General features: G+C 36.1%; 2 protein-coding genes across 2 annotated transcripts; both read left to right on the top strand.

The window, feature by feature from the left end:
• Nucleotides 1-541: 541 nt before the first annotated feature.
• LOC134844168 (triosephosphate isomerase A-like) lies at nt 542-1,515 on the top strand. The gene has a single exon (XM_063860720.1). The coding sequence runs from the start codon at nt 547-549 to the stop codon at nt 1,288-1,290; it is 744 nt and encodes a 247-aa protein (XP_063716790.1). The 5' UTR covers nt 542-546; the 3' UTR covers nt 1,291-1,515.
• A 5,048-nt stretch (nt 1,516-6,563) lies between these two features.
• Nucleotides 6,564-12,427, top strand: LOC134844167 (protein ENL-like). The gene is made up of 7 exons (XM_063860719.1): nt 6,564-7,256; nt 7,797-7,846; nt 7,933-8,079; nt 8,339-8,412; nt 9,931-10,015; nt 11,588-11,784; nt 12,241-12,427. The coding sequence occupies exons 1-7, from the start codon at nt 6,566-6,568 to the stop codon at nt 12,335-12,337; spliced, it is 1,341 nt and encodes a 446-aa protein (XP_063716789.1). The 5' UTR covers nt 6,564-6,565; the 3' UTR covers nt 12,338-12,427.
• The last annotated feature ends 9,005 nt before the right edge of the window (nt 12,428-21,432 follow it).

Below are 21,432 nucleotides of genomic sequence, written 5' to 3'. Positions count from 1 at the left end.
TTTTCAGTCCTTTCATTGTTTTGAAATTGAAAGTGATTTTCGATCTAATATCCGTTGAAAAATACCAATTATGTGCGAATTTTTTTAATTATCAGACTCTTTTATAGGGCGTAATGATTTTTTTCATTATTTTTTCAGGAAAAGTCTTCAAAATTGTTAACGCTCAAATTTGCTTTTCCGCGGTATGACTTGGATTTCTTTTTTTGAGATCATTTACTTTGTTCAAACGAAGGCTAACCCCACTATTGATAAGCAAAGTGTAAAAGGTCACGAAAAACGTGATCGACTTCTAGTTTCGTTTTTTTTTAAATTTGAATTTTTCAATTTGGGTCATTTCTACTGTCAAAGAGCTTTGAGGTCATTAATTTTTTTCTTTGAAATTCGAAAGCTGAGATTTTTTCAAAAAAAACAAGTCGTATTTTTGTTTTGTTAACTTGCGTTCGTTGACTCTTTTTCAACTGATTGTTGCCGATATTTTTTGCATCTTGATTTTGTGACACGTGGATGTAGCTATCTAAATTTTACCTCCAATTTCAGTGAGCTAAAATGTCTTCTCGAAAGTTCTTCGTTGGTGGAAACTGGAAAATGAACGGCAACAAGGCCGCCATTGATACCATCATTGAGCGTCTCAACAGCAATAAAAACGAGAGCGTGGAAACAGTTTGCGCTCCTCCTCAATGCTACCTGGAGTACACCAGATCCAAGCTAGATGCTGCCGTCTTCGTATCAGCCCAGAACTGCTACAAGGTGGAAAAGGGCGCGTTCACTGGTGACATTAGCCCCGCAATGCTCAAGGATCTAGGTGTGACTCATGTCATTTTGGGGCACAGTGAGCGTCGTCATGTATTCGGAGAAACAGACGAGTTGATCGCGGAGAAATGTGCGCATGCTTTGGAGAACGGTCTGACTGTTATCGCGTGTATTGGAGAGAAACTAGAGGAGCGAGAGGCTGGCCAAACTGAAGCAGTGAATGTGCGTCAACTAACTGCCATTAAAAAGGCAATCTCTGATTGGTCTAAAGTGGTAATCGCTTATGAGCCAGTTTGGGCTATCGGAACTGGCAAAACAGCATCACCGGATCAAGCGCAAGAAGTTCACCAGCAGTTGAGAGCATGGATGGCAGCTGAAGTTTCAAAAGAGGTCGCGGACTCTATCCGGATAATCTACGGAGGCTCGGTGTCGGGAGGAAATTGCAAGGATCTGGCAAAGAAGCCAGACATTGACGGGTTTTTAGTCGGAGGCGCCTCCTTGAAACCAGAATTTGTCGAAATTATTAACGCACGAAATTAAATAATCGGACTGATTAGCTCACGAATAACTTGATGAGATGTATGTTTTCGTCTCATGACTTTGCACAACAAAGCTGAATGTAACTAATTCGTACACAACTTGATCGACTTAGGCTATAATTGACTTGACTTGCTGAAATCATTTCTTTAGATGAGATAAATCTGAAATTGTTAACTAATATTTGCTGAACTAGATGTTTGAAAAATATAACTATATCAAAGACTCTTTGACTTTCAATTCTCGGATCTACGGGAAGTTTTAGATGACAGAAAAGCCACAGAAAATAGATGCCTTCGAACTCAATAAAAACATATATAATTTGGTACTGATAGAAGCTAATTTTCACTGATTTAGGGCATGCCCTTTGAGTTCTCAGCCGTGAATCATATGTAAACCTTAAGAAAGTGTTCCTTCATTTAGCGCAAATGGCGGGTAAAAGGCGTGACTTCTATATGAAAATTGGGAAAAAATAAATTTAGATAAGTTTTCATGTTCCTTACCGGTTATTCAAATTTCCGGTGGCTATCTGTTTATTTGATTTGAACTGATTCTGATCGCAGTGTAATCACCTTATAGGTCTTGTAGTTTTGATAAGATAATTTCTTAAGACTGATTTTTATAGCGCTTTTTGATCACGTTTACCCGCGGAAAGAAGGATAGTGAATGTGACAAAACAGTTTTTGGCTTACTGTGAGAAAAATTACTTCTTTTTGCTCAAGAGTAGAAAAACGTACTTCAGACTCTTTTATAGGTCGTGATAATTTTTATTTCGTGTTTTTAGGAAAAGTCTTAAAGTTTGTCCAAGCTAAAATTAATTTTTTTTCGCTGTTTGACTTTTGGTTGGGTGGAGCTTTTTCGCAACTTGGACAGCAACTGGCTACCTTTCTTAGTAAAAATTTTGCGGCGCCATGACTTTACTTAAGATTTCCGTCGGCTTAGCTGCCTGTCTGTTGAAAAAATACAATCTAGCAGATTAATCAACAGCGTAGTGCAGTTGCCGTGATTTGCAGTTTATCCAGGAGTGAAAGGACGAACATACGAGCTGTGCAGCTCTTTACGGAGAAGCAATGTTGTTGTCCTGGTTAAGAATTTGATGCAATTTTTTTTCCAAGGCTGGTCTTTCTGTAAATGCAAAGATCGTGAACAAATGTCTGTTCATTTTTTTTCGTCGTCGTTAACCCTTGCGTCAAGTAAGGGTATTGCAATCGGGTACTAAATTTTTTTCACGTCTAACAGCTGTAGTTCAAGAGCTGGCTTGGAACTACTGAAGTGATAATTGTGGTACAGCTGAAGAATTTTAAGATATAATTTTTTTTGTCGACGTTGATTTTGACCCAAAATTTGTCGGCTACTTGCCGGGTATTTTATTTCAAATTTTTTGCTAGATTTGATTATTTTTTCTTCATTTTCATGAGGGTTAATACAATTCATGGTTCTCTGGTTTTCATAGGCGCCAAAATGCTGTTATAAAAAGGAGATTTTTTGAAATATTCTGTCAGAAGTTTTTTTTTTTGCATTTCGGATGCATGATTTCTGAAATTTTCAGTTTTTTCGGATGCATATTTTCTGATTTTTTTGTCCTAAAAGTTCGGGGAACTAATATTACTTTTAATTAGTTCGGTCTGTTTTTGTATTGAGCAATTTTGATTCACGATGATGGTTAATCGTATTGTCTCAATATGCCAAAAAATGTTGATAAATATCCAGATTTTTTTTGGTATATTCGTCTCTACTGTTTTGTCTTCAAAGGAATGTGGCGGCAAGTTTTGCCCGAGATCCAGGAATGTGGTTCTTTACGGGCGTACTTTTAAAATGTTTCCTTTTTGTCATGATCCAGCTATCTTACCGTTGGGTATAAGTTTCATGTTTTATGAAACTTGAAATATTTGGGTTATTTTTAATAGTAATGAACGTAGTGAGTACGCTCGGTCTTGCTGTTTTTTTTGGTTTTTTTTTGAGGAAAAAGTCTTAAAATTTGTTCACGCTCAGTTAAGATGACCTGTGATTTCTTTTTAAGTTCAGTGTATTTCCATTGTTAAAAGGAAAGCAAACCCCACTATCGAACAGCAAAAGTGTAAAGGTCACGAAAAACGTTATCGACTTCTAATTTCGAAAATGGAAGTTAACAGTTAGATTTCCCAGCTAAAAAAGTTTCACTTATTGATCCAGTCTTATCAAATTGGGTTAATTTTAGCAAAAAAAGTTTTCATCATAAATTGTTCTACAAATTCAAAGAGCTTAAAGGCCATCTATTTTTTTTCTTCAAAATTCAAAAGTTGAAGATTTTTTTAAAACCAATCGGATTTTTTTTCAGTTTCCTTTCGTTCATTACTCTTTTCCAACTGTCAGTTGGCTATGTTCATACTGTCAGTGTTTTTTTTCAGATTTTCTGTATATTCTTTTTTGTGGCAGTTGTTTGTAATTTTTGCATTCATTTTTTGAAATTTGGTTTTTCATTTTTCTTTCATTTTTATCTCATGCTAAAGCTAACCCTAAATCCAAAAACATAGCTAACAGACAGTTGAAAAGTCTGTTAGTTATGTTTTTGGGGTTTTCGTTTGCTAAATTTCCGGTTTTATTTGATTAATGCTATTTTACTTCTAATACATTAAGTGTGCTATCCAGAAATTGATAGTGTTGCAATAAAATCACATTTCATTTTGGTTTTGTGTTCCTCTTTTCAGAGTTTGTCGACTTAGTTTCGTTTTAAGTTTTTTTTTTCTAATAATTAATAGTGTCAACGATTGCCTGGAACTTGGAGCATATGATAGGCTCACGCTCATTTTCGTTTTTTTAATTCTAATTTTTTAATTTGGTGTTTTTAAGTAAAAGTTTTCTAAATTTGACTCCTTATGTTTAAACTAGACTTCCCGAGTTGAGTTGGAAATAGATTTTTTGTTGCAAGTAGCAAGCGTTATCAAATTGGAGCACAAACGTTTTTCCTCGTGATTAGCTTGCTTAGTAGAATCACTTATCATTGGATAGCTTGGTTCATAAGCAGTTCAACGAAAGTTCTATGATGCATGTTTAGCCTGAAGCCAATGAAGATTCCTGGATCTACAAAAGTCTAGGATTTGGATCCAGGAAGGATCTCTTTCTTTGTGCAAATTTAAAAGTTTTCAGCTGCAGAAAACAATGTTTCTGCCTATTTTTGTCGGTTAGTTTCCATAGCACCTGTACTTTTATGCAAACCGGAAAACCCTAGCTTCTTGAAAACTCAAAAACCTCAATTGGAAAACTTATCTTTTTTAGTTTTTCAGATTAGTTCTGCACGTAACTACAACTAAAATTTTCACAATCATGTTATTTGTTAACGGACAAGTACTTGATTTTGAATTGTTTGTTGTGGTATATATTTTCTGCAAGTGTTGCGAAGCTTCGTTTCGCCTTTGTTGAAAAACGTGGCATTTTTTTGAAAATTTTTAAGGATGTGAAAGTTATCGTTAAATTATATCACCTGTTAACTCAAATTAGTCTCTTATGGTTACGTGACCATTCAAGTTAAGATCGCTATTGTTGGCCTGAAGTCGAGTAAATACTAAATTTTGCTGCATTTCTTTCTGAAATATGTCAATTTAACGAATATATATTTTTTTAATGAATAAAGCTTACCATAAATTTTGCTGTCAATTTCAATCCGAACATGGAATAAAGTTACAAGATAAACAATTGTGCAGCTGATTCGTTGGGTTCCGAACTGAAACCTTTAATGGGGTCGAGTGTCATATCATTTTGTAGTGACATGCAGACATAATTTGTTAGGCAAAGTGACTTGAGTTGTTATCTTAATTAAGAGTAATCAGCGTAGTGAAGACTTTTATATACGTCTTGGTGATTTTTTGTTTCTGCAAAAAGTCTTAAAGTGCTCTAATAACTACAGATGTGAATTTATATTAATGTGTTTATAAGAACGTGGAAATGGCGCGAAAAAACATGAACAATTTCTAGTTTCGAAAGTGGAATTTAATTTTTAGATTTCCACCGGAGTATAAACTTTGCCTGTTGATCCAGTTTTCTCAAGTTGTGTTGATGATATTAAAAAAGCGTTAATCATAAATCGTTCAAGAAATTCAAAGAGCTTATAGGCCATCTATTTTTTTCTTTGAAAGCTCATTACCCTTTTTCAATCTTCGATTGGCTATGTTTTGGATTACAATTTAAGTCAGTTTGGATTACAAATTGTCTGTATTTCACTGCAAATAAAATACGACACTCGACCTGACCCCATCAGATGTTTCAGTTCAGAACCCAATGAGTCAGCTGAACTACGTTTTATCGTGTAACTTCATTAAATGATCGGATCAACCATTTTTTAGTTTCAACGATGGATGGATTTCTTAGCTTTCCAATCGGTTTGGAATGTTAAACTATCGTTCAAGCTAGTTAAAATTGCGTCAATTTTATGAAAACATAAAGGTAAAATTGTCAACCATAAATGATTATTACAGAAGCAAAGCTTTTTTTCCAACTTAAGTCGCAAATATTGTTGCGACAAAATGTGTTCATTTTGAAAGTGTTCATTTTGATCAAAAACCATCTATTAAGTACAGCCAATGCCAATGATATTAACAGACTATTATATTACAAATAGCACTTTAGCTTCAAGGTATCATGGATCTGTAGCGTAGAGGGAGGGAAGGAGGCCCGCAACAAAATAAGAGGGTTCGAACCTGGGCAGGGTCGGATTATTTTAATGAACTTTTTCATATACTAGTTAAAATGCGTCCGCTCTATAAATTGAAGCGTTTGTTGGTAAATTCTTTTTTTTTTAAATTGACAGGTACTGCTAATGTCTCATAATTGGCTTGCGCCACTTAGCAATTATGTAGACTCATAATTGGCGTGCGTCATTTAATAAATTTTGTAGACTCAAAGGTTTACTCATTCCCAGTAGTGTTATCGGTCATACTTTTGCTTGTGTATGCGAAGTGGAGTTTCGCCTCTGTGTTGAATTTTAAAGAGCTTTGAAATCATTCATTTTTTCGTTGACCGAAATTTTTAAATATTGTTCGAAGATACCGACACTCAGCTCAAATATAGAAACGCTTTAAACATCTAATCCTTTAAGTAAATTTTTAGTTTGAAAGATGCTTATTAGATCATAAATCACCAAATCCGTTAGTTTTTATTTGTTTTCATTTTCAAATAGCATTGCTTCTATGCGGTATTTTATGTGATATGTATTCTTAAAATAATTCTTTAAAAATAATTATTTCTGTATCTTCAGTAGTTTTAAAACTACTTTTCAAATTTTTTTGTGTTTATTCAGATTGTGATGCCCACAAAGACTAGTTCCAGACGCGCAGCCAAAAAAGAGTTGGAGCCTGAAGACAGTGAAACACCTTCGAGTCACAACAGCAATGAAAACGTGTCCGTAGATTCAACTAGGACCAGAAGAAAGCCCAAGCAAGTTCCCAAATACGCTGACGACGAGGAGGAAAATGATGAAACTTCTAAGAAGCAGCCCCTCAAAAAGAGTAAGGTTCCTGTCCGAAAACGTGCGAACAAGTTAGCTGAAAAGGATCCGAAAAGTAGCGAAGTCTTATCCCAGATAACCGACCTCGAAAACAATGAAGCTGATATATTTAATGAAGACGCGGTGCCAGTTGAAGCTGAATATAAACCGAAAGAGTCTTCGAAGGCTAAACGTGGTGCTACTCGAAAGAAGAAAGTGGAGATCGAAATTCCTCTGCCTTCTCTTCCCTCTCCACCTCCGCTGCCTCCCCCGCCTCGTGAACAAACAGTGTCTTTTCAACCCCCAGAGGAAGTTCCTTTTGCCGGCGGTACTTCAAAAAATCAAAAAGAGTGCAATAATGAGAAAGGTAGTTCATCGTTAGCGATGGATGGGACATTTGTAGTTAGTACTAAACCTAAAACTGCTCGTACTTCGAATGATTTGGATCTCAGTGAAAGCAGTGAAGATGAAAATGTTAAGGAAAAGGAAAAGCGTCGTCTTCAGAAACAAGGTACGCTTGGATGAAGGAGAAAAGGTTACATTTTGAATCTTTATCAAGAGTATCAGGTTGATGTGTGAGTAGCATAGAATGTTCTTTTCAAAAAAAAGAACATTATATTTTGTTTGTCGTTTTTTCTTGTTTGCGTGGGTGCGCGCGTCTTTGAATGTTTGGCTGGGTTAAGGGGCTAGCTTGAATTTTGACAATGACTTTACTATAAGACGCGAAAAATTTCAACCGTTCTTTCATCAACACAGAACTTTTTAAAATTATTTGGTTAATTTAGACTAGAAGGAACCAAAAAGTTTTGACCACAGGCAATCGGGAACTTCGGTAACGCTCTCCTGAAAAAACGGAATGACCTGAGAGCTTTTCAGCTATCTGCCATCTTTCATTTTTGGAAAAAGGTGATACTCGTTACTTGGTAAACCATTCGCATATACTGAATCGTTAAATTACTCTTCGGAGGGCGGATTCTTTTTCTAGGTACCAAAGTTGGAGAAATAGTTAGAGATCCACTTCCTGAAGTGTTGATTTTTTTCATTATTTCAGCTGCTGAAAATCCCTTCTCATTCAAGAACTACGTTGCCAAAGTAGCAAAGGTAAGTTTCTTCTAATTGAACTTCAAGCCCTTCTAATAGCTAAAAATCTAACATTTTAAGGTTTTTCAATTCCTGGTTTGCTGTAGGATCCGCTTGAACAAACCTCTTCAACGGTCAGTGTGCCAAAGGACTCACATGCCGACAGTGGAATGCAGAGACAATTAGATCAGCTACGTGCGAGTAGTGAGTCATCACTGGATTCGCTGGACTTGAGCTCAATTGACGTCAAACAGGTACTGACTCATCGATCTTTTAAGCAGATGTTTGAATTCCTTCACAATGTTGTAATCTTAAGAACAGTGGGCAAACCGTGCGCTTAGTTGTGGTAAATGGATATGAGACTGTAGTCCGGCAATGGCCTGAAACCGCCTCTCTTCGTACAAGTTCTAAATCATGATATAGATGCTAACTATGTTATCTGAGAACTGTTGCCTGCGATTTTGTTGATCTTCGTGTAGTCCAATGATCTAGTTGTCTATTTGCCTGTTGTAGTTAGTGAGAGAAAACACTCGGCTTCGAGATGAGATTGATCACAAGGAACATCTGCTCACGAACCGGAACAGACGGTAATCTAATCAAATTTTTTTCATACAAATCTGTTTGATACGCGCAGATTTCAAAATGTCGACGTGCTGATAAGAAATTAGTTTTGCTTTATCAAGTGCCAATGAACGTAGTACCTACACTTATATAGGTTGTCCTGATTTAATTTAGCTTTTTTTTCAGGAAAAAGTCATAAAGTTCCCACCAAATTTGATTTTTTTTTGCCGTTTGACTTCTGATTTTTTTCAAGTTTATTTGTAAAAGCAAGGCAAATAATGCAGTCTAATTATGAAAGCAAAAATGGGGCGAATAACGTTAACTAATTCTCTGGAAAAGTCACATATTGATCGTGTTTTCTAAAATTGCTGTTGATTTTCAAAAAGCGTTTCGGTCTCTGTACGTTTGTCATCGAAAAGTGAAAGCTGAACTTTTTCTCAAAAAAAAAAAACATTTCTTTCATTTTTTGCTTGCGTTCATTGACACCTTCCGAACTGTTTGTTGGCTATGTTTTTGAAGTTTCAATCACTACCAGGCCAATTCCCCATTGGTTCAGTTTTTAAGCATGGGTTGCACTCGAACTGGGGCTCGATTCTCGGTCGGAATTTTTTTATTGATATGCGTGGAAATTGATTTTTTTTCTAAAAAAAACTTAATTGTCGGTATATTGTTTGTCTGATTGTTTTTGTCGGCGTACCTTCTAAAGCATCGATTTTTCTTCGGATTTAAGAAATTGTAACTGTAATTGAAAATTGTGCTTGTTGTAAATTCAAAAACTCAATTGCAAATTTACGTCGGCGGGATTAGTCACTCTTTATTGCAGCGTTTAAAAAAGACAGATTTTACTGTTTTGGATGTAAAAACATTATAAAGTTTCAAAACTTAGTGGCTCAAAAAGCTCGATGACATCGATTTTGTTGTCGGTTTGACCGGCGTTTACACAAGTATTTTTGGCTTATTTTCGGCTCAGTAAATGATTCCGAATGCTTATTAATTTTCTCAAACTGAGTATCATTGGACGAACGTATGAATTTTTTTTGGTATCTCCAGTATTTTTTTCTGACTCATTGGCTCCGATTCATTTTCAATCGACTATCTTGCAATGCTATGTTTGTGTTGTATGGCAAGTCTTTTATCACAAGCTCTTAATGTTCCGGTCACAACGATTGAATAAAGGAAATTTAATAAAAAATCCAAAAGGTTCAGAAATAGAAAAAAATCAAGCGCATAATGATCCAACCACAAAGTTTGATGAAATGAAATTCGAAAAAGCAATCTCTCGTTTTGTCATATCGCAATGTCGAGTCAGTTAGTCTGAAATACAGGAAAATTCGAGCCAGTTTTCCTCAAAACCGAGTCAATTTTTTTTTTAAATCAAAATCATAGCTGTAACAGTTTTAATATGGTGCCACACTTGACCCTTTCAGGAGCTTTGTTGTAATTTAAACTGGGATGAAAAAAGCAAATAATGCCATAATACCTGTCTTGTTTATGGTACCTTCAGTTACCTCTTCTGCTGAATGACTTTTAATTTGTTGGTTTAGAATAACCGAATTAGAAAGCGAGTTGAAACTGATTCGAGTTCGTGAAAAGGAGGAGTCAGGAGCACTGGACAAACACTTGCGTCAGGTACTTCGCTTACGTCTTTTGATTCAATGTCCTCTTACGTGTTACGGTGTTCGTATGTTTTAGTATCGTTAAGTTTATTTGAGTTGATCTGATCTGATTTAAGGCTCAATTGAGAAACAGTGCCACTCTTGCTGCACTTTTTGATCTTTTGATTACTCTGATTAGGTTTAGGTTTCCGAACATCAAGCCGACAGTCTTTTTAGCCGAATTAAAAAAACCAGGCACTTGTTCTACAAATTGATGCGAAATTTGACTATTTTTAAATATATTAGATAGACTTATTCATTTCACGATTTTTAGAACTCTTTCTGCATCATTTTTGAACCTTTAATGGATGGCATATGATTTTTTAAATCAATTGTTATAGAACTAAGCGAGTTCTTTCATGTGTGCTGAGGAGAAAAGGTTGTTCCCGCTCGAATTTAAGTTTTAGATATTTGATTTTCGATTTTTTTCTCTTTCTCATTCATTTAACAAAGGAAGGGAGGTTACGTTCTCCAATATCATTAGTGCAAATGGTGGAAAATTTTTTCACTTCCAAGTTCCCGGAAAAATTTTTTGGTTTCCCAGCTGAATTTTCTTGTTGACCCAGCAGTTTTACGCAGCAAACGATTGTTGTATTACGAGATCATTTTTTCTCAAAACTTGTCCTTTCAATTTCAATATATATACTGCTCAAATTCTTTTTGCCAGTTTGATTGAATGCGTTTTCAATCAATGCGAATTTGTGTTAACTACATAAGACGGCAAGAAGATATTGAGTAATTGATTTAATTATTGTTGACTCAGATTAAGTAGAAAATATGCCTTCCAACTTTTCTGTGAATTACAAAAATTACAACAGGAAATGTTCGCCCAACATATATTCGGGGAAGCGCCATGCTGTTCAAAATTGCACATCTGAGTATAAAAAAAGTCTCGAATTCGTTAGCAATCTTTTGCATGTACATGCTAATCGACACACGTGCTAATAGGCCAGTGCCTATGGAGCAATAGCCAAAGCAATGGTAATGGTCGCGTATTCTAGCAAGTGATCGAATCATGGTGTCGGCCTAGTCTTTTTCTCAACGCTTATTTTCAAAGCCTGTTTCAGTTTTATTGTTTCCTGCATTTTGAAGCTCCATTCTGCCGTTTTTTTTTTTTTTTTGCTAAGTGCAACAAATTGACTTCTTTTTAAAATCAAAATGTCAATCACACCAGACTCTAAAATTCACGTAGTTTTAATTAAGGCGATATATGTTTTCTTCGAAACTGAAAATGTTAGCAAAATATCAGTCGTTTTCTGATGTACCTCGAGTTGATCGACACTTTCCCCGACCATCTATGACAATTTTTGGCCCTTTTTTGAACTATTTTCCCCTATGCATGTATTATTCGTATTATGTATTCGTATTTGTATTAGGGACTATTTATATAGTACCTACATAAAAAATTTTTATAAAATATATTTTCTGAAAATTGTCTTGAGCTATTGAAAATGTGACAGCTAAAGAGTTGAATTTCTGAAAATCGAAATAGGGGGGGGGGGGGGGGGGGAATAGTTAACAAGATCCCAATTTTTTTTTGTTTCAGGTGGAGAAGAACTACACAAGTGCAGTGCAGCGCGTTAAGGAGTTGGAGACTGAGGTGTTCAGGTTGGAGGAGAAGAGTAGCAGGGTGAGGCGAAGTGGACCGGTGGTGGTGGAGGTGCCCCAAGAGATGGTAGAAAGAGGACAGGCAGTGTCGCAGCACCTCAATCTCATCGCCGCCGAGGGAGAAACACAAATGAAGTCAGCCGTTTTCATTTTAGAACTACTATAGTACTTTTTAAGAGTAATGAACGCAGTGAACACTCTTATATAGGTCTTGCTAATTTTTTTGTTTTTTTTTCAGGAAAAAGTCTTAAAATGGTCTAATAACTACAGATGTGCTTTCATACATATTCATGCATTTATGAATGCACTTAGGTATATATGCACTTTCTGAGTTCAATTGAAATTCATCTGCTGAAAGTGACGTAAATAGCATTCTCCAAATACGAACCTGCAAATGGCGCGAAAAAACGTGAACGGATTTTTAGTTTCGAAAGTGGAATTTGTCTTTTAAATTTCCAGAGAAACAAAAACTATACTTGTTGATCCATTTTTCTCAAGTTGGGAGAAGGTTGGAAGTCTCTTCGTCATCCCAATATAATGAAACCACCCATATTTATTCCAGTATATTGAAAGTGGATGTGTGTGTTTCAGAAACATGCTGGCCGGCATTGAAAAATTACGCCAAATGTCTGCAGTAGTCGCCTCCATGCATAAGTTCTCAGAGGAGGAACAGTTACCCCCTCAGTGAGAAAAAAACTGAAGAAACTCAATTATCGTGATTGGTGCTAATTTTTAAAAGTCATGTGATGTTTTTTAATTTTTTAATAATTTTTGATCGCTTAATTAGAAATTGAGTTTCCTATTTAAATATTCATTTCTGATTTTTCCTTGCTAATATAATATTTTGTAAAATAGATTTTAAAAGTGTCACTGAATCTAGTCAGTTTTTTCGGAATTAACGGCGACTTATTGAAAACCGGGTCTAAAATCACAAATGATTTGGATCTAAACAGTGATAATTGAAGTGAACGGTTTTAATTGTGGAAATGAGACCTAATGGCACATCTCAGTTTTGCTTTCGGTTAACCGAGCATGTTTCGATCAAATACGCACCGAAATTTATACAGCAACTTCATAAGAGATCTAGCCCCTGAAGAAGATTTATTTCTCAAGAGGTATAAGTATTTATTTAACAATGATTTACACAATTCATACTATCAGCGCGAACAAATGTTGAAAAGACATTTACAAAAACAAACAAGGATAGCCGGTTACTGTGCAAGTATCCCAGAATGTTCCGACCATTGTCTGAAAAAAAACTAGAATTTTTTTTTCAAATTAAGTTTTTTTTCTGCGTGGTGTGGTAAAAGGATGTGGTGTTAATCTATAATTCAGGCATACTTGACAGTCATAGTAATATAGGCAAAATGGAAAAAAACTTTTGTAAAAAAAATGGCTTGAAATACAAATAATTTCAGTTTTTTTTTAAAGTTTTTGGTTCCCAAAATGGCGGTAAAAAATCTTAACCCTGTTCGCTCGCTTTATTCGCTCGAAACTGAAATAGAAATTAAAACTTTTGAATCAGTGTTTCTCGATACTGGGAACACGTTTTGAAATGTCGTTCGAATCACGACTGAGAGGGCTTGAAATTGGTATATCACTCGACGCATTCAGGTGATTCTTTGTGATACCTGATTTTGCGTAGAAAAAAATTTGAACGCACGAAAACAAAATTTTCCCACATTTTCCAAATGGTCGGAACAAAAAAAGAAATTCTGTCAGTATCGACAAGCATGTGGGCCAAATAGCATGTGATAACTGTTTTAAATAGGTGTTCTTTGTCGAAATATAACTAAAGTACAAGTTTTCAATTAATTTTTAAAAATCATTTAATTTGAGGGAATTGACAATTTCCTTCGCGTAATTGAAGATATGAAAAACTGAACGCTAATTGGAGACATAATTTGAGTAAACAAAATTTGAACGAGCGATCGCGCCAACTGCGGTCTTTTACATATGCATGGCAATAGGCTCACTTGCTGTCAGACCGAAACCCCTTAAAACCAACAGATATTTTGCAGCGATACTCGTTTATCTGTTGAAGTGGTAGTGGAAATTAAAATTAAAGTTCCCCAACTATTTTAACCAAATTGACTAGGATTTGCATGAAAAATTAACAAAATCAAATTCTAAGTTTCTTCATTGTAAGTTTTCTTAGTTTTCTTATCGTTTTTTTTAAACGTAGTTTTAGACAACTGAACAGCAATCGACCTCCTTTAAAGAGCTAATCAGCTTGATTGATTATCCTTTATCTCTTCGATAAGTGGTTTTGATTAATTTTTGCAGAGATTTTGATTTGTTGCGTGGGATTTCAAAATTTGAATTGCCAGATTAAGACGACAATGTGTTTTAAAAATAATCAATGACAATTGAAATTAAAATAACACTTTCTTATCGAATCTGAAATCTGGATGAGTCAAAAAGGAAAAAATTACTATGAGTCAAGAAAAAATAGTGGTCTTTCATGTCAGTACTGCGCACCTTCAGCAAAAAATTTGTACTCGCTTAGAAGCATGGTCTACTAACACCACCAATGATCCCATTCAAAAATCAGGAAAAAAAATTTAAAATTTATTTTCTAAGTTTTGTCAGTGAATTGATTTTTGTACATTTGCGAAAGCAAGTGTCTTGTAATCGGGAACTAGACTTTAGACTTTTTTTCCTGTAACAAACTTTTACAAAATTTCAACTTGCTTTTTTTATTGAATCTTAAACATTTCCACATTCCGTTGTATTTGGCGTAGAAGCAACGCTGGGGCGTTTTCATCCTTTTCTGGGTTCGAATCCCAACAAAACCTATTTTTTTCAGAACTTATGCAATTGAAAAAAAATTTTCAGGTAAAAATTATTTGTCGGTCTTCCATTTTTCTGCTCAAATTTGGTCGACTTAGTTGCCACATCACGGTTTTTTGTACTCAAAGCAATGATCATGTCATCATCTTGATTGTTGATTCAGGAGGCAGTTGGAACTTTTAATGGTTCTTATTTAAAAAAGTATTTTTTTTTTTAATTTTCGGCTCATTTGGTGTCTGCTCAAAGATTGCCGGCTTGTTTCCTCATCGGAAGTTTTGCTCCGTTACTGATTTAAAATTCAAATTTCCTGCGTGACATGCTTGATCAGAATTCTTATTTGATAAAAAACTATGCATTATGAAAATGAAAGTGTTTTTGTTTCCATTTTGTTTGAGTCTCTTTGCAAAAGTTTTAATAAAATTTAGTTTTTTAACCGATTTTCAAAAAAGAGTACGGATGGGAAGACCGCCTACTCTCTTGTGTGCTTGTATAGTTTCCTAGCCTCTTTTACCTAATTCGTTATCTACAGCCTTCAAAAAAACCTGTGGTGGGGGACTATTGATCCATATTTTTGATGTTTTCTTTTAACAATATTGAAAAATTGCCAACAAACATTTTTCGAAAAGCAGAAAAACCTGTGCAAGTCATTCACTGCATTTAAAGAATTCTCTAAAAACGTTGCTATGAAAAAAGATATTTGAGACTAGGACCAGATCGCCATTTGCTGAAGGCCTCCAATCACCAATCACGCCATTTGCTGAAATATCCAATCTTGCTATTTATTTTCTTACTGCTTGTAGCTTTCAGGGATTGCTTCTCTAGGTCCGTTCTCACTTTCTAACTTAACGGCACCGCAAAGTGGTCTCTTTGGTAGTGAATTGAGCGGGGCGACCGACATTCACCACTATCCACAATCCCGAAAGGGTTAAGTTGGTGGCAACTACTCTGTCCTGTATTCTGTTACTTGCCCCTCTCTATACTTCTCTTGCGGCTGTCTCGTTCACTCTCGCCAATCACACGAATTTTCAGTAGTAATTAAATTCAAATAAGTATTGGCCCAAATACAGAAGGGTCTAGGCGGCCCAAATATAATCTAGTAATCTAATCAAAAGGAAAGGGTCCGCGATCAATCGGTACAATTGCCTAATTGCAATTTGCGTTCCAAATAACTTAGCCAACAATTGTCTCTTTTCTAGAAACTCTTAATTATTGAATTACCCACAGTAATTCCGCTCAATCACTCAGTCCGACCTACTAAAATTAATAGTGTCGCTAAGGATCACTATTCCTTTGAAGTACTTTGACTGATCTCTTTACCTCGCAATTCCTGATTCTCTAACTAACTGAGAACCAAACGTTCGCTCTCACAGCACAATTGTTCTTCTTTAGCTAACGAGAACCGACTACTCTCTCTAGTAATTCACAGTATTCTCTAACTCTGACCGAGAACCAACTGCTCTCAATAGTAGTTATCACTGTTCTGCCTAAGGGTAGGCTGCTTGTTATTCTCTATTATATTTGTCTATTTGAGCTTTAGTTATAGTTAGAGTTATGTCGTCCCTACAAGTCCTGACATTTACTTTGGTACCCATTTCGCAAGGTCTTGACTGAATTCTTCCCCTGATGCCACTAGTATTAAGTTCCAAGTTCATTATAGGAATCTCTAACTAAGTTGTGCAAATATCAAGTCCACTTTCACCTCCAAACCGAGTTATGTTTGATTAACCAATCTTCCCAAGGTTTTTATTTAATTATCCCATTAACGTTCCAACTTCCCAGGCGTAGGGGAAGACCCTTTTTATGGGTCGCTAACTCATCCTAAGCATCTAAAATTCCGATCTATACTCTATTCTAATCCCGACCTTCTAGCTATCAGGGGAACGTAATTCACTTATTAGGGGTCGAATTGTGCCAAAAAGTCACCTCCGGGGAGCTAAGTAAATGTCCCGTTCATTCATGTTATTTAGGACTCCTACTTCTCATGCTATGCTTCAGTTCTGTCAATTCCCCCTGGGACTACTTTTCTTTTACCCGTATTGCTACTCTATTAATAGCGCACTCGCCAAACTAAGTTGAACCCGATGTTTGCCAAGTTCACTACAAATGATTCCACTAATTCAATTATGCAAAGTCTAAGCTATACCTTTTTCGGCTTCTCAATTATTCCCCAATAGGTAAGTTCACTCCCAAAAATTAGTAAGGTGACCGATTCTCCTTCCCAAGGGTTGGGGTCGATTGAATACGCCTCTTTCCGGTGTTAATCCCGAGGTTTTCCATACAAATTTGGTCATAAACGCCTAAAGGTCAATTTGAGGTCATCTCGGGGTCACCCGGGGTCAATCTTCCATATTCGGGTTTAAAATCCCATAGGGGTCCTACCTTCAAGTTTAATCAATATCCCGTTAATACTTTCCAAGTTATCCCATTTCTAAGGTCCATAATTACTTTTCCCGGGGAGAGGCTATTAACACCGGAAAGAGTCGCCAGAGGGGTTTTAATCACGAGGGGTCTTTTTCCGGGGGTGAGTTGTAGTATGCCGCCATAAAATCAATCTGCCCTCGCTCATTATTTTGCGTAAATTGCCTACTTCCGGTTTAAGGGGTGGTTTTCCAAAGTGTTAATAAATTCCGGTTCAGCCGCTGGATTTGGTTCAAATTATAACACAAGATGTACTTCGTTGCTACCTATGCCATCTCAAAGTTTTAGCTTCCTGCGTTCAGTGGGGTCCGAGAAACGACTCCCTGAATTCGGGGTGAGGTCTATTTGCATAGGGCATAAAACCGGAAGTAGGGATCCAAGGGGTCTGGGTTTCTAAACTTAAGCTTCCCTTAATTAGGTCTATAACATACTATATTTTGGCTCCATTCCAACCGCTAGTTACCAAGTTCTAATAGGGCCATTTGCACTTCCGGGAACCGTTATCACTTAGGGCCGGGGGGTCCGAATGGTCTGGGTTTTTGCATGCCTGGGTCATATCATCTCTAGTATCCGTCCTATGAGTTTCATAAGCCTAGCCACTGTAGTTCGCATTTGGGGGGGGGGGTGTTTGCAGATTTTACTTCCCCTGCATTTTCTGCCATAGGAGGGACTATATCTTTGAAGATTCAACTATTTTGGACTTCACTGTTTGTTAACTTCACTACTCATCTTATTGATCTTATTGATTCGTCACTACACTGCATGCATTTCTCAAGGTAAACTCCCAGACGAAATTAGAGTTTGTAGAAAAGTGTTAGGATCACCGATCCTACACTGCTGTTCTAAATGGTAGGTCTTATTAGCCACTCTATGGTTTTAATTGAGCCAAATCTCAATATTTGTAGAAACATTTGCCAAGAGCTGCGCAGTGATGTTTCTTTCTTCATTTTTTTCGTAGCGCTAGAAACCCAATGGTAGAGCTTGACAGCTTATGTTGCATCTTTTAAGGTCACTAGGAGCATTTTACCTGTCAGTTCTGGCAGAAAAACTTCTGATTGAACACTCTGATTTCGTAAAATTCAACTTACGCTCATATTGGCCACAATCTACTCGCAACAGGTAATTATACTTGGGAAAAAAATTGTGATTGGATGCTGCATAAGAACTGTAAGAATTGTGAGGTTGTGGTTAACTTTTTAATCATTTGGATAACTTGATCATTTCATCCTGTCACTCATCCATTTCTAGACAAATTTTCTAACCGTATTTGCTTTCCGTCTGGCACGCTTTTTTAAATTTCTTCAGTATCTAAAATTTTGCCTGTCTTAGATTAAACCTTTTCCGCCAAAATCAAGACTATTCGCCTCTATTTATAGTCTTTTTGGCAGCATTTGGAAAACTCGTAATTAGTCAATATATACTTCGTATATTACTCAATTTTTAACAATTTAAGTTTGTTATTTTTCCGACTTACGAAGAAAATGGAACGTTTGTGCTTGGTGTGGTTTTTTATTCAGTCAATTTTCGGCGTTAAAATCGGGTTTTAACATTTTTTTAGCCTCAATTTTTATGTTGACTCACATCAAATTTTACCTCTCCCATCTTTTTTTGTAAAGTTATGGGAGTTTGAAAGTTGAAAATTTGGTCATCCTTTGGACTAATTTACGAGAACTTTGAAGCTTTCATCCATAATCCTGAAAACCTAACGCGAATTATTTATGCGTGGCGAATTATCCCGCTCAAAAAAATTGTTCCAAAATGAATTGAGGCTAACTGGTCGTATGAATTTCGTACGAATCATATTGCCATAATATACGATAAAGCGTATTCCGGTTTTGGACAAGTAATTGAGCTCCAAGATGTGTTGCCTCTTTTTTCGATTTTTATCCTGTTCGTTAAAAAAATTTGAAAATTGTTTTCTGCATTTAGAGCAGTGGTGATACCCATGCGTGAGACGTTTTTTGTCGAAAGTGAAATGATCAAATAATCTATACTTTCGTGTATGATAATTTTTGTCGGCTTAGGCCCCGCAGAAAAGTTCGGTTTTTTAAGCATTTTGAATGTTCTTTGTAAAGCTTTTAATGGTGCAAATAATTTTTGTTTAAGGCATTTTTGTCCCTTGCAAGTTTTATAAAAAAAATTTGACAGAAAAACTTTAAGTTTTTTTTTCAATTTTCTGTTTGTCTTTCCATTTGCTGGTAATCATACGCATACGTTTTTGTATCGAAAGTGATGCGAAGCTCCGCTTGGCTTCTGTGTCAAAATTTCATTCATCTGAAACAGTTTGAGACTAGTTGAGAGGCAGACGAAATATTCAGGTTTTTACCCTGAAAAACAAGCACTGTTGTAACTATTCAGGTGAGAGATGCGGAGCATTTAGATTGGTTCATATAAAAGTGGGCGCATTACGCACGCGTCGCCATTTCGCGCCACTAAATGGCTCTGATTTTGGTTTGGAATCATACACTCTGATGGCAACACTTTAAATTTGAAAAAGAGCTTAAATGGCGACACATTTAAATTGAAAAGAGAGCTTAAATTTGAAAAGATATTTCACCTGTGATCATTTTTTGTAAAGTTATGGGGGTTTAAAGATTGCCATTTTGGCCAATTTGGGACAATTCACGCGCGATAAATTTCGCGCTATCAACGCGTTAGCGGAGATTTAATCCGTCTTAGAAATCGTTCGAAATTGGTTGAAAGAAGCTTATATCCCTTAACTTATTTGTATGAAAGGATCGAAATCTATCCTTTATATGGCAAATAGAGGAATGATTTTCACAAAAAATTTCAAATTTTAGGGAAAAAATTTTCATTTTATTTTATTATATTTATTTTTTAAATGTTATTACTGCTCCGTAGACCTCAAAAGGCAGTCGGAACTTTCAGGGCTTCGCCCTGATACGAGCAGTGTTTTGTTCATATCTACAGTTCGGAAATTTGTTACCACCATAGTTCGATGGATAGTTAATTTAGTTCATATTAATTTGTTTAATTTTCCTAGTTACTTCTAAGTTTTTTCCCAAAACCTATTCGATATGAATTAAGGGACAGTCATGGATTAAAGGCACAGTCGGAACATTCAGGGAACATATGGCCATCGAATATATGGCCTTCTCGACTATGGATTTTCGGTCAAAATATGAAACATAAATCGCAAACATCAACCCGGGCAACGATATCTCCTAAATTTGATTAAGAGGGAGATTGTTCACTTTATGTACTTTTATTTGATCTGTTGAATAAAAGAAACTTGAATTCGCTGAACTCACTCCTGCTGTTGATGCTGACTTTGATCTACAGTGTTTGTGACCACGTTTGATATTTTTATCTCCGCTGCGTGACTTTTATGAGGTGAAATTGGTATAGCGTTCAAAAGTTACCCTTGTGCAACTTCAAAACTTGAAAACTTTCGATAAAACAAAGAACTTCAGCCTTCCATTCCATTATTGTCACTAAACTATTTTTGGTTTGTTAGCAAAAAGTAGACAAGCCAGAAAGTAGACTAGTCGTAAAATAGACAACTATTTCATTAACCAATCAGAATCAAGAACAAGAAGCAAACTTAAAAAAAATCCTCACTTTCTTCGAATGTCGGAACAAAAATTATTAATTAATTATTTCCCGAGTTTGCTTTCTTTTCTCAATTCTGATTGGCCAATATAGTATTTGTCTAAATTTTGACTGGTACGAAATAAAGGTTGTCTACTTTTTGACCGCACTCCACTATTTTTCACTTTTATTCATTTCGATATACTTGAACTGTGATTTTAAAAAATGATCTGCTTTAACCAGCGTGATCAATTAATTGGTGTTAGCCTTTCGCTGGTTGCCGCCTTTTTCATTGCACTTTGTGGACCGTTTTTCCAACAGTCCAGAATAGGTAGCCAGTTCTGAATATTAACCACCGGATTTGTCGGCTTCTTATCCGGATTTGTCGGCTTATCTATCGATACAACCCAAAAAGCGGCAACAAATTTGTCATCTCTTGTCATAACTATAACTAAGGGGCTTATATGTGGAGGAGTTAGCAATGTTCTCTTCATTTTAGCCCTGGATTTTGTCGCAGCAGGGGACGCAACAGCCTGTGCATATTTTTCATCATTCCTCGCCGGATTATTCTGGGAAGCCGTTCTGCTAAAAGTATGCCCTCACTATTGCAGTCTTGTATCAGCTGCTATCGGCTTACTAGGCTTAATACTAGTTAGCTTAGCCGAAAGTGAAATTAACCGAGGATTTGGCTACTACATGCAAATTGTCGGAATAGGACTTTCAACACTTTCCGGATCGTTCATAGGTCTATTTTACGTTTTGGTCAGAAAATATCCAGAGTCTAACTGTTATACCCAGATTTCGTCATATTACGTGGGTTGTTGCATTTATCCCCTACCCGGAATATTTCAAGACTGGGAAAAGCCAACGGTCTGTTTTTCGATACTAGACTGGATCCTTGTGCTTTGTGGAAGTTGTTTTTACGTTGCTCCTTCTTACTTGAGTGTATTTGCGTCCAAACTCATTTCGCCGGCTCTTAGCTGCTTGTGGAAAACACTCAGGTGCCGATTGAATACAATA

This window comes from Symsagittifera roscoffensis, chromosome 4 (assembly GCF_963678635.1).
Source record: "Symsagittifera roscoffensis chromosome 4, txSymRosc1.1, whole genome shotgun sequence".
Taxonomy (NCBI): Eukaryota; Metazoa; Xenacoelomorpha; order Acoela; family Convolutidae; genus Symsagittifera; species Symsagittifera roscoffensis.
The sequence above is the reverse complement of the archived record's forward strand: the minus strand, read 5'-3'. Positions and strand labels throughout refer to the sequence as shown.